Source organism: Eptatretus burgeri, chromosome 2 (assembly GCF_056783735.1).
Source record: "Eptatretus burgeri isolate ZD-2024b chromosome 2, Ebu_testis_v1, whole genome shotgun sequence".
NCBI classification, from domain to species: domain Eukaryota; kingdom Metazoa; phylum Chordata; class Myxini; order Myxiniformes; family Myxinidae; genus Eptatretus; species Eptatretus burgeri.
The window spans coordinates 47,341,626-47,355,568 of record NC_140962.1 but is presented as its reverse complement, the minus strand read 5'-3'; the positions used below and the strand labels follow the sequence as shown (position 1 = coordinate 47,355,568).

At 44.1% G+C, this 13,943-nt stretch overlaps 1 protein-coding gene across 6 annotated transcripts in view; it reads left to right on the top strand.

Moving 5' to 3' along the window:
• The window catches only part of SMARCA4 (SWI/SNF related BAF chromatin remodeling complex subunit ATPase 4), a 186,753-nt gene that overhangs the window by 27,554 nt on the left and 145,256 nt on the right, over window positions 1-13,943 (top strand). For all 6 annotated transcript variants that reach the window (XR_015050977.1, XM_085853449.1, XM_085853454.1 and 3 more), the window contains one exon: window positions 12,156-12,285. Coding sequence is in view for 5 of the 6 variants with exons in the window: in XM_085853449.1 (XP_085709575.1) it covers window positions 12,156-12,285 (130 nt within the window). In the remaining variant the exon portion in view is untranslated. The remainder of the gene's footprint in view (window positions 1-12,155; window positions 12,286-13,943) is intronic.

The following is a 13,943-nucleotide window of genomic DNA, read 5'->3' as shown; positions in this document are numbered from 1 at the left end:
AAAGACCCAAAGACTCAGCCTCATCGCGGGAGATACCATTGATCCTAAATGTCTTGGTTTCCACAGCGTGAAACCGGGAAAGGTGAGAGGCGGGAGCATCAGCCCAGAGGGGAGAGCAGTACTTCATCAGGCTGTGGACCAAAGCTTTGTATGTGGTCAGGAGCTTAGGTGGGTCGAGGAAGGACTTTGTACGATGGAGGATTCCCAGTTGGCGACTGGCTTTGGAGGCTAGCTTGAAAATGTGGCTTTCGCAGGAAAGATCATTAGTATGCAGCATAGCAAACCAATTGTTCAAATTTGCATAAAAGCACCAAAATTGCTACACATGTAGAATAATGTATTCCGAACAATTCTAGATATGGAGCCACCCGAGATTGTGCCTTGGTCAGCCTTGCATTCGTCAACATATGTACCAATTTTGGTGCTTTTATGCAAATTTGAACAATTGATCTGAAATATCAGACTATGCTGCTGGACTACATGGCAGAAAGTGAGATCCAAAATCTTGAATGAAAGGACTTCTTCAAGAGGATTGTTAATAAAGTAGATGGGGGGGGGGGTGTCCAGATGGTCCTTTCAGAGAGACATAGTGAGAGTTTGAGATTTGTCAGGGTTGAAAGAAATCTTCCATGTGTTGGACCAGCTTGTGATTTTATCCAGATCGACAGAGAGTGAAGAGGCTGCTGCTTGCTGGTCTGAAGGATGACAGATGGTCTGGCAGATGGTGGAGTCATTGGAGGATTGAGGAGGGTGGAGGATTGAGGAAGAAAGCTCAAACTCTCCAAATAAAAAGTGATGTGCATTACCTCAGGGGTGCTCTGACTGGTGCCAGATGGGATAATTATGCCCATTAATTGTATTTCCACTGGCTCAACACTTAGGTCTCCACTTCATCTTTCTGGATGACAATGCCCATCTACAACTCTGCACTGCAGGACCATAATAGTGCACGGATATTCCTAAACTGGCCTGCACAATGTCCAGACTCAAATCATTATGTTGAACATGCTTGGAACAGACTAAGAAGGCTTGTTTGTGGTCGTCGGGTCTCACCACTGTCTCTTGATGAACTGGTGGTGGCGCTGGTCAAAGGTTGGATTTTCTGATTTGACGAACCAGTACACCCACACACTGTGGGAGCAGCAGGAAGGGTCATGTTATCATTCTCTCTGGGGTATATAGCTTATAGTAGATGTAGTCTCAGGTCCGTTCTTCTGTGGCAGACATGATAAAATGCTTCAAGGATGTCAGGATTCCTCCAGATTTCTTTCAGTTAAGTGTAAAACAGCAGTACATGCGACTGTTTTAAAAGGTATTCATACGTGTTTGTGGTTTATCATATATTTTACTTCTGGTAGGCCTCTTTTTCAAGCCCCACGAAGCGCCACGATAAGCTATTTCTCCACTTTAACACGGCGTTTGTTCGAGGAGGAAAAAAAACTCTTGGGGAGACGGGATATTACGAGTATTAATATTGTTTTATAACGTTAATATTAAGCTATTATCATTCGTGTTGTTATTACCTCCGCCACCGAAGGTGAAGGAGGTTATGTTTTCACCCCTTTCTGTCTGTTTGTCAGTTTGTCTGTGTATAGGATATCTCAAAAAGTTGTGCACGGATCCAGATGAAATTTTGTGGACAGGTTCGGTGTGCGACAAGGACGAACTGATTAGATTTTGGTGAAGATCCGGATCTGGATCCGACAACTGGAATTTTAAAAGTGATTCTTCCCCATTGAGAGAAAGGGCCAAAAACGATATATAGCACGCTATCTCAAAAATTTTGGGACGGATACTGACGGAACTTTGTGGACATGTCATGCGTGTGTCAAGGAAGAATTGATTCAATTTTGGTGAAGATCCGGATCCGGATCTGATTCTGTTTGGTGTCGTTTTATGATCTTAAAGAAAACTTGTTGGTTTTTGCTATTCGAGGCAGCCTTGGAAAACACCGTGGTTAGCTATCTCAACACGGATTATACACCTTAACCTGGACTTCAGTGAAGGCAGAACACCCTCTTGGGGAAGGGGGCAAATTAAGTCACTACAACCTCCATCGTGTGACCCTTCGTCCTTCTGTCAAGTCTGGTTGAGATTGGATAAGTAACGACTGAATGCATTTGCAGTCAAATAACCATCAGACAGACAGGCAGACAGACACTACATGACGCATTTTAGTTTGATGACGAGATGTAAGAGCATGTAATGGGGTCAATCATAGCCACGCACTTATAATAAGACTTTTCTGCCAATGTAAACTTGTCTGTGATAATTTGTAGACGGGTGTCGTCGCCAATTTCCGTGCTCATTTCAAACAAGCTCATTTTCGTCTAACTTAGTTTTGGCTTCCACTGACTTGTTGTTTGTTTCTGAAGTATACATTTCCACATGGTACTCCTATTCAACCAGAATATGAACCAGACTCGGTGGTTTAAATGGTTATGAAGCAATCCGCTCTGAGTCTGAGAGGTCGGCAGTTTGAACTCTGGACCGAGTCTTACCAAAAACTTTTAAAATGGAACGTGCTGCTTCCTTGTTGGGGAAGTCATATTGTCGCGTCAACGGGTCAATTAATATCGACCGCACTGTGGCAGGAGGTGTTAATGCCTTGATGAACTGAAACAATATTTTACTGTGTTCTACCCAAATGGAGGCGGCTCGAATGTGCGGGAATCTCAAGAAGCACACGAGGCTCTTAACTCTTTTAACAGGATTTATTTCCAAACAAATGTAACGAGGGAAGATTGATTCAATGGAGGGTACAACAGCAGGATGAGAGGGGGAAGAAAAGGGATTCAATGAAGATATATATACGAGAATAAAATCTAGGAAACCCAAGGTGCCTTGCACCGGACTTGAGCACAGACTGAGAGGGAAGCGAGAAACTGGTTGAGGCCTTCGATCTGGGTGGTGTCGATGAAGCACGGAGGTGAGCAGTCACGATGAAAGCACACAGGCAGGATGATGAACAAGCGAGCAGGAATGACTAAGCAGGAACAGGGAGGATGCAAGACCTGAGCAGGCAGGCAGGATGATGAAGCAAGGAGATGAGCAGAGAACACTTCTCCACAGGCATGGCAAACTTTCACGTTCTCCTCATCTATCTCTCACTGCCCCCCCCACCAGCGCACCGAATATCCCCCCCCCCTTCGCGAGGCGACTCAAAACCCTGCCCTCTTGGGGGGTGGCGAAACTCTACCCTTCTCTCTCAGCACCACGCCCTTCTCAAAGCCTCACTTCGGCACCTCACCTGGGGATTACAGGAGGCCACACTTATGATATCTTCACCCTAAATCCTAATAAATTATGACAATGCACCACCCTCCGTATGATGTACATTTAGTCCAGACAATTCTTAAGCTATGTTTTCCTATTTATTACATCGAGATTTCTTGCAACTCAAACACGGACCTTCCTACTCCATACATTTCTATCTCTTCTAAGGTAATATATATATATATATATATATATATATATATATATATATATATATATATATATATATATATATATATCTATATCTATCCCCACAAATGTAACAATATTAATATATTTATATGTGTTTGAATATTCCATAAAACAATCCAAGTCCAAAACCACTTTTTGCAAAATGTTTTTAGTGAGTCGTATATTCTGAGATGGCTGCCTTTTGTTTCCTCCTTTGCTCATGTCATGGTCATTAAAATGGATATTTATCAGTTTTGATCAAATAACATTCCAAAACTGGCCTGTATGATCTTTGATCCCATTGATTGGAGCCTAAACTTTGATCCCACTGACAGGCAGACAGAAGCTGTGCTATTCTCTGCTGATCTTAAATCTATTAGATTGTTGATCAGTACATTGACCATGTCCTTCAATGCTAGAAAACCTCACAGTATCATCCTAGCGTTCCGGAAGGTTCATCAAAGGAGCCCACCTATCTCTTCTGTATTCTCATGGTCAACCATCGGAAGTGGTTCAGTCTCTTGAACATCTCGGCCTCACCATCAGTCATAGCATTTTGTGGGCTAACCAATAGCAAAGCGAGCCACAGACTGGGCATTCCTTGAAATATCAGAACTATTTACAGCCGACAAGATCTTATGTCTGTAGCACAATGGCGTACTGCTCTCTTCTCTGGGTAGGGCCCCAGCATCACACATGTGCCACATGATGTCTTATGGAATCAAAATATCTCAACATTGTCATCTGCCGTTACGACATTGGGGCACAAGGTCTGTTGCTCTCACATCAAAGACAGGTCGGTGGCTTATTTTATTTCGTTAAAAAAACAACAAAAAAACCACATCTCATCTCCAATCTAGCTCCTCTCAACACTCTGACCCCATCCACCCCCAGCTACTCCAGTGTCCTTCACGAAGAGTAATCAAGCTATCGCCGACACCATGGCCAAATTCCTTCCTTCCTTCCCTAACACACAGAGGAGGACACTGCATTAGTGGCACAGCTGCACCCTCAGCCAATGATGCTACCCTGTAGCCTTGTGCTTTGTACAAACGAAGAAGAAGCTCCTCCTCCAGAATTAATGCATTCTTCCATAAAATCCATGTTGGTTAAGCTCCCATAATCCAGGCTCATGGCACCTTCACTATTTTGTTCCTGTTTTTTCCTGTTTATGGTCAGCCACCTTCCTGAGGCTGTTCAATCCCACTCTTCCCTCCAGGGTTTCCAGCAGGCAGTGTGTGTCATGGCATTCCCTATCCCTACCAGCTATCTTTTCCACCCCTATCAACTATGTCGAACTCAACCCAACCCTCTTACTTGCAGGTTACCCTTTTGGTTTCCTCCTCTCCCTTTTCCTGTTCATTCATTCTGTTTTTACTTTAGTTAAAATGTGGCCCCACTGTTTCTTTTTACCTCGTTACTCTCTGTGACATTCTTCATAAGCCTTGATCTTGTGCAGATTTTTTTGCCGAATCGTCGAATATGTATGAATTGGGATTTTGTACTTGGGATTTTGATGTTGCAGATAGATGTTGCTCCCCAAGATATTGGCAAGGCAAAATAAATTGCTGCTACACAATTCTAATTACCTGTCCTGATTGCAATTTATGAGAATATGATCTGTATACTTTTTACAGTTAATTTGATCTCAGAGCTTGACTTTGCCCAAACAGAGTAGTTTGACATTTTTAATGCAAATGTAAATGAGTAGTTTGATACTTCCTTGAGAAGGAACACCTTGGCCATGACACAGCCATGAAGAGGGGAAAAACACACACACACACACACACACACACACACACACACACACACACACACACACACACACACACACACACACACACACACACACACACACACACACACACACACACACACACACACACACACACACACCTGTTCCAAACAATTCTATTACACACTAAAGCAAACAAACACAAAAAAACAAAACAAAAAAAATTCAAATAAATATATAACAAGCTCAAATGAGCTAAGATCCTCGTCCTCTTAATGATGACGTCATAAAAAAACGAATATGACGTCATTGTGATGTATCAGGTTTGCGATAAATTATCTGTGCTAATGCCCGGCTTGATTCCCGCAAACAAAATTCAAACAGCTTGCCTAGTTTCGGAGATAATGGTATCGGCAATTTCCATTTGCGGCGATATTATGACGTTAACTTTTTTTTCTAGGAGGAATTTCCAAAATCGGAGATGGTTACTGCCTGTGCGTGGGCTTTCTGCATATACATGGCAAGTTTCACGAAGATCCGATGAAAACTCTGGGTTGTGAAACAAAAAAATGTCAAAAAATAGGAATGACGTCATAAAAATTGATATGACGTCATAGTGATGTATCATATGTGCGGTAATTCATCTCTGCTAATGCCCTGTTCGATTCCCACAAACAGAATTCAAAAAGCTTGCCTAGTTTCAGAGATAATTTTTGAGGCGATTTCCATTAGCGGAGATATTATGACGTTAACTTTTTTCTTGTAGGAATTTTCAAAATCGGAAATGGTTCCTGTCTGCGCAGGGTATTTTTACATATATATTATGCCAAGTTTCAGGAAGTTTCGATGGAAACTGTAGGCTGTGAAACAAAAAAGTTCACAAGAACAACAACGTGAGTAAGACTTAGAGATCCTCCACGAGGATCGAAAAACAACAAATACAATAAATAAACTAGAACGGGCACTCATAGAGCGCATACCTTCGCCGCCACTACTTTTTTTGTTCTTGGTATGAGTGTGGGGAACTGGTTTCATATGAATGGTCTTATGACACAAACCACATATCTATAATGTCATGACCCCCCCGACTTTCGGGGGCTACTGACTAAACAACAATCAACTCGCGTCGTTTTGGCGAGTCTTCACTCCCAAGCTCGGTGAATACAACGTTTCAACAAGAGAAGGTAATCTCGTTTGATGCTGGTTTCATGCAAATCGAATAAGAATTGACTGAGTTATGCCGAAAACCGCATATTTTTCAAGGGCGTGACCCCCACCCCCGACATTTTACCCCAACCGGTGACATGTGTTATGACGTCATTGTGTTACAAGATTGGGCATTAAATTCTGAACATTTTGGTGCTGGGTTCATGTAAAGCGGACAAGAATTGACCGCGTTATGACAAAAACCGCATATTTTTCAAGGTCGTGACCCCCCTGACCTTTGACCCCTAACCGGTAACAAGAGTATGGGCGTCATTGTGTCATATTGCATATCACAAGATGAGGCGTTGAATTCTGAACATTTTGGCGTTGGTTGCATGCAAATTGAATAAAAATTGACCGTGTTATCGTAAAAAGACGATTTTGACCTTTTCGTGACCTTGACCTTTGACCCGAACGATCCCAAAATCTAATCGAATGCTTCCTGGCTAATAACCAATCATCCCACCAAATTTCATGCAATTCGGTTTAATACTTTTTGAGTTATACGAATCACAAGATTACAAATAAATAAATAAATAAATAAATACACGCCGACCAAAACATAACCTTTTGCAGAATGCGAAGGTAATAATTAAAATAAACAACAAACACACATTAACACACAAACACACACCCAAACAAATGCACACACACTTCCCCCCCGACTCCCATAAAGTTCTAATTATAATTTTTGAACAGTAATGGTTTAAGTAGTTGTCTCCCTAAATTAAGAACTTTGGTGACTTGTAAGCGAGTGACCAATTTTTATTTTTTTTTTTTAACGACCTTGATGGTCGCCTGGGCTTCATTCGTTATCGACATTTCAACCCTTTCCTCCGAGAACCTCTCTAAACATTGTGTTAAAAGCTTCGACTGTGGGTCCACATCAGTAGATCCACGACCTCAGTTATGTCCATCCAGTCAGTCATTCCCTCAACGCAACCTCACCTTCTCTTCCTTTACCTTTACCATGTAACTTTACCGATACAATCTTTTCCTTTCTTGCTGTAGACTTTTCAGTATTATTATACATTCATAATCCTCGTTCCACATTCTATTATGTAAAAAAAAAAAAAAAAATATATATATATATATTGTCCTGTCCAGGTGGTGTAACCCCAACCTGGACGGATGGCAAAGCTTCTCCATTGAAGGCCTACAACCAGCCCTGGATTAACCATGAAGCAAAATAATCACGTGCTTCGGGCTTCGAGGGAAGAGGGGCCCCTTGTGAGCCAACGGGCATCCATATCTAGAACCCAACTGTGTATGCGGACGTCCTCCTGCAGTTTGGTTACTTTTTATGAAGAGGTTGGTGGCATAATTTGCACTCCGGCCACCGTAAAACGTACTTAAAGCATTTTTTTTAAATCTGAAAACCCACTCCGTGGAGTGTACCTTTTGTGCATCTGCCCTTCGCAGGGCAGTTCACTGGATGACGGGATTGAGGCAAAGCCTTCGGGACCCCCAATCTTTGATGAAAGCAGGGAAACCACGGGGTAACCTTCCCGGGTCAGATTGTGGTAGTGTATGTTGGGGTGGTGCTGAGGTGTTGTCCAACAGACGGCGGTCTCCTTGGGTGAACCTGAGGCGGTCCCTTTGGGTGGGTGCCTGAAATGTCCTATCCCTAAGAAAAGATGATCACCTATCTCTGTCATCTGTGCTCAAGCGTTTGGACATGGGTATTGCAGCACTCTCTGAGGTTCGGAGACCGGATTGCGGCGAGATCATGGTGGGTGGTTACACTTACTATTGGTCTGGTCACTCTGATGGTTACCATGCCCAAGGAGTTGCTGTAGCTGTGTCCAACAAGCTGATCCAATGATAATTGAGGTAACACCGGTCAATGAGTGTATGATGAGACTAAGGATTCGTCACTCCTTAGGTGTCATTTCCCTGGTCTCTGTTTATGCTCCAACTGAGGCGAGTGATCTCACCGTGAAGGATCCATTCTATGCCACGCTCGAGTCTGTGGTTGATCAGTCCCCCAGGTGAGATACTCTTCCAGTGTTGGGGGATTTCAATGCACCGACTGGAACTGATAGGGATGGTTATGAGGTGTGTGTTGGTCCCCATGGGTCAGGAACTATGAACCCAAATCACACTTAGTCCCTTGACTTTACAAGAAGTCATGGACTTAGGGTGGCTGGTTCATGGTTTCAGTGCCCACAGGCTCATCGCTGGACTTGGTATTCCAATGCTAGCGGTGTGGCAAAGGAGATTGGCCATGTGCTCATTGATGGTCGCTGGAGGATGATCAAGAACTGCAGGGTCCACTGGAGTGCTCAGTTCCTCAATACTGACCACAGGCTTGTTGTAGCAACTCTGAAGATGCAGCTTAAATCCAGGAGAATGGTACCATCCCAGCCGAGGCTTGATGTGGGCAAACTCAAGGATGACAGGGAAGCTGAGGAGTTTGCGAACAGGCTGAGTGGAGATTTGGGGGGTCGGGTGCTTTGGAGGATCCTGAAGAGTTGTGGAGTGCCTTCAAGACCACTGTCCTTGATGTTGTGGTAGATGTCTTGGAATTCACCGTTGGGTGAAGAAGAATTTTGTCTCTCAAGGGACACTGGATGCCACTGACCAGAGTCGTAAGGCCAGGTTGAATGGCAGATCTGAGCTGTTCAGAGAGCTGAGGCATAAAACTGTGCATGCACTAAGGGTGGATAAGGAGGCCTATGTGCGAGAAATATGTGAGGGGGTAGAGCGTCACCTGTGGTCAAGTGATTCTCGTCCTGCTTACAGGGGAATTCGCACATTGCGTTCATCCAAGCCCGTTCTTCGGTGTACTGCAGTGAGAGCGGAGGGTGGTGGGCTCTTGACAGAGGAGTGAAGGCCTGCTGGGACAGTTACTTTGAGCGGCTGTCCCAGGCTGATCCTGCAGCTGTCGAGTTGGTTGTCAGGGGTGTTGCAATACCTATTGCTGACCCTCCAATCAACTGTGGTCCACCTTCATTCATGGAAACACAGGCTATGGTGAACTGGTTGAAATGGGGTAAAGCTCCTGGGATCTGTAGCATCCATGCTGAACTCCTCAAGGCTAGTGGAAATGCTGCATTCGTGTCGCTTCATGCAGTTCTGTAGTCTGCCTGGAACACAGGCCATCAACTCAACTGACTGGAAGAGGGGTCTTGTTGTCTCTCTCTGAAAAGGGAAGGGTGATCGCCAAGACCTCAACAACTACCAAGGGGTGATTTTGCGGTCAGTGCCGCACAAAGCCTTTGCTCGGATAATTATTGATGGGGTTCACCACCATCTGCTTGAGCACCAGCATCCAGAGCAGTCAGGCTTTACACCAAAGAGGTCAACGATTGACCGCATCCTTGCTCTTCAGGTCCTCACTGAACGCAGATGAGAGTTTTTTGGCAGGGGCTACTTGCAGCCTTTGTTGATCTCTGTAAAGCGTTCGATTCAGTGAATCGGGATGTCCTCTGGAGGATTCTAGGTCTTCGTGGAGTGCCACCAAAACTGATCGATCTGATGTCTGAACTATACTCTGGTACTGAGAGTGCTGTGAGATGTGGTGGTACCATCTCTGACTTATTTCCAGTTGTTACTGGAGTTTTCTCAGGGGTGTGTACTGTCCCCCACACTTTTCAGCACTTGTATGGACTGGATTCTAGGGAGGATGTCTGAGAGATCAAGCTGTGCTGCATTGTTTGGGAATGTCAAGATCTCTGACCTTGATTTTGCGGAGACTTTAGATATCCTTTTGGGGGCCCTCCAGGTGCTGAATGAGGAGTCGGAGCCGCTGGGATTACGGATTTCCTGTGTCAAATCTAACATCCAGGCTTCCAATGACATCTTGGATGCCGCTATCCTGTCTGTACCTGTTTGTGGCGAGGATGTTGAGGTCACGGAGAGATTCACTTACCTTGGCAGTGATATTCATGTCTCTGCTGGCTTTCAGCTTGAGGTCAACAGATGTCTGGGTCGTGCCTGGGGAGTCATGGATTCACTGGATTATGGGGTGTGGCGCTGATTGTACCTGTGCGTGAGGACAAAGGTGCGAGTCTTCAGGTCCTTGATGCTTCCATCCTCTCCATATGGACTCTGACCAGGGATCTGCAATTTAATTCTCATGACAATTCCTTTGGTTCCAGGTCTCTTCGGAGAATCCTTGGTTATCGCTGGTCGGACTTTGTGTCCAACGAGCGGTTGCTGAGAGAGACTCAAATGAGATTTGTTACCTGCATTGTCCGTGAGCATCAGCTTCTGCTGTCTGGATATGTGGCTTATTTTCCTGACGTTGATCCTGCTCTCCAGATTTTCAGCGAGGGAGCCTCGTGAGTGGAGGAGCCAAATGGGTCGACCACGTGCCTCGTGGTTGCAGCAGGTTGATCAGCATCTCAAGGAGATGGGGATGGGCCAGGCATCTGCCCGCGGGATGAGCAAATGGAGGCCCCTGGAGTACCAGCGGAAATTGGACGCAGCGACGCTCTGCGCTGGCGCATGCTCCCATACCTGACCTGACAGTCAGGGGTGCTGTGAGCTTGGGGGGGGGTGGGGGGTAGCAGGCAACGCGCTGATCTCTCGCATTCACCCATACCTGACCTGACCTGAAGGCAGGGCTTTCTGCCCGCTTGGCACGTTTGCTTGTTTTCGGGACGTGTTCCCCGCCTTTTCTTGCCAATCTCGAAATATGAAAACATCGGGGAAAATCACAGAGGGCAATCGCATATTGGGGAACTTCTTATTACTCCCTCACTAATTAACACCGCACCATCCCCCGTGTGGTGACACGTAACTCTTAAGCTGCCAGGTTCCCTACTTAGTTACATCGAGATGCTTCCGACGCATCCACGGACCAAGCAACTTTACACAATGCTATATTTCCTCTTGAGTTCCTCCATCTTCCCCCACAATCGTAATAATATGCGACCTCACATAACTAATACACACACACACACACACACACACACACACACACACACACACACACACACACACACACACACACACACACACACACACACACACACACACACACACACACACACACACACACACACACACACACACACACACATCTTACACATTATATGTACACCCCACTGCACCTCCAAAAGCCACAAAAAACGTTTTAAATTGTATTTGTTTTCAATGCTTCATGAACATATAAGAAAAATTATACAGTTTGGATTTTCCATTGGAGGTTAGTTTGAAAGGAATGGGACAAGTGGTGTGGAAAGTTGGGTGTTGGGTGGTTTCCCAAAATTTGATCTCTGCATAACCAGAGGAGTGGAAAGGCTAGTTTTCCCACTGAAGTGCTCTTCTATTGTGCAATTCACCTTTATTGTGCTAAAATGGTGTGTTTTGCCTTGATTTATGAAAAAAGAGAGCTTCCAGTTTTTATACGTTTCATTGGTGCAATCAGACTCTTCATTCAATAGATCATGTTCATCCAGAAATACATAAACACACATTGGCGTCAAACGACTGGCATCACATTTGCATAGCAATTCTCAGGCATTTCTGCTAATAAATAATAAAAATGCCAACGTGCTCGCACAGATTCTGTGTCTAAGTTATACTCACAGCTACTAGACAGTTTGAACATGTGCAGAAATGGATTTGGTTATTTGCACGCGACAAAGCACAGTATTGACAAGTGGTCTATTGTGCTGAAAGTTGTGGTCTCAGGCTGGGAGTACCTGTGATGTACCAATGAAAATGGCCCTCCTTGGTCCTCAAATGCTCTCTTTCTCTCTCAAACTGCTTGACTTTGATTGTCTTTTGTTCCATTGTTTTTCTCTTATCACGGCAGCCAATGGAGGGCATGACAGATAAGAGTTTGGAGGACAGTCGAGGGTATGGGCAGATGAGGGTTATGGGTATGAGGCCCAACATGTCAGGCATGGCTCCACCACACAGCCCTATGGATCAGCATTCCCAAGGTAAGGCACAAATATGTTTTGCATTCTCAGATCTAATCAAACATGTGCCAATGATATTACTGTAAACGAGAATGGAAGGCTTCGAAATACAAGAATTGTTTTCCCCTAAATGCCTATAAGGTTTGTCTCAAAGTTCCGTCACCCTGCTTGTAATGCTTTTAAGTGAAAGGCCTAGTTGGTCACAAAAAAAAATACATGTACACCGTCTCATTATTCACCGATACGTCTGGTAAATATCAGGTTTCTCAGGCTTTTAATTTTTTTATTTGGAAATTTAAATAATGGCATTTATGAGAACCGAGGACATGACTGTGGCAGAAAGCTTCAATAAAGAAGACCTCCATACTTGTGTAATTTACCGTGATTGAGAAGAAACATGTACATGCGGAATCCACCAATACATTTTGGACAAAGGAAAAAAATAAAATAAGAATATTTTTTAAAAATCCACCAAGCTTAGGGGAGGAAGTTTTGCATCTGATGAAGAGGTTAACACAGTTACGTTCACTGTGTTAAGGACATTCTCAGAAGGAAGCCTTCTGTGCTGGGATCAAAAGATTAGTCGACTGCTGGATGAACTGTATTGAAGAGGATGCAGAATATGTCGAACAGGGATTGCCAAACTTTCTCGACTCGCAAAATCATTTGACTAACCAGGTAATCTTTTGGGTTCCATGCTCAATGTGATTGTGTGTGTGTGTGTGTGTGTGTGTGTGTGTGTGTGTGTGTGTGTGTGTGTGTGTGTGTGTGTGTGTGTGTGTGTGTGTGTGTGTGTGTGTGTGTGTGTGTGTGTGTGTGTGTGTTGGGCGGGAAGCATATACCGAACCAACCAAGAATGTTGCACCACACTCTAAAGTAGATGTGAAGGTTTAAAAATAATTTCTGAGCACAAACTGGTGTAGAGCAAAAAAATATTTATGACTGTAAAAGTAACCTGAGTAACCTGCAGTATTTTTATGATCGAAAACGAAAAGGCTAAAAGGGAAAATAAATAAACAAGAAAGATGTCGTGCAAAGCAAAGCACGACACTTGCAGAATCTAAATAACAATATACTTCTAGGTTTTGATTGGTGAACCAATTCAGTGACCTAATATGCAAATTCTGTTCAACCTAGCAGGGTACCCAGCCTCCAGGTGAGTGGAGATGGTGCATTACTTGCTGAAAAATGTACAGTCTGTGGATTGCCAGAAGATTCTACAGATGTTTGTGTGGTGTGCGTCTGAAGAGTGCAAGCGGGTCTACAGGTCTAAATGATCTTCGGTGTCTCAGAGTGTAAAAGTCTAAAGGTTCTAAGTGGACAAGTGGTCTATAGGGCTCTATAACGGTCGATAACGATCTTAAGTGGTCGAAAGTTTGAGGAGGTTTAATGGGGTCAAAGGATTTAAAGGGCATTTTCCAGTAATAGTAAGGGTCTAAAGTGTCTAAAGAGGGCTGAATGGGTCTAAGCGGTCTAAATGGTGTAAAGGACTTCAGGGTCTGAAAAGGGTCTTCTGGGGTCGAAATGGTCTCGAGGGTCTAAAGGGTCTTAAAGATCCATAGGGTCTAAAAGGTCTAAAATGCTCTAAATGGGTTGAAAAGGTCTTAGGGGTCCAAAGCTTTAAAGGGTATGTTTCAACAGTAGTTACAGGTCTAAAGTACGTTGATGTCTAAAGGGGC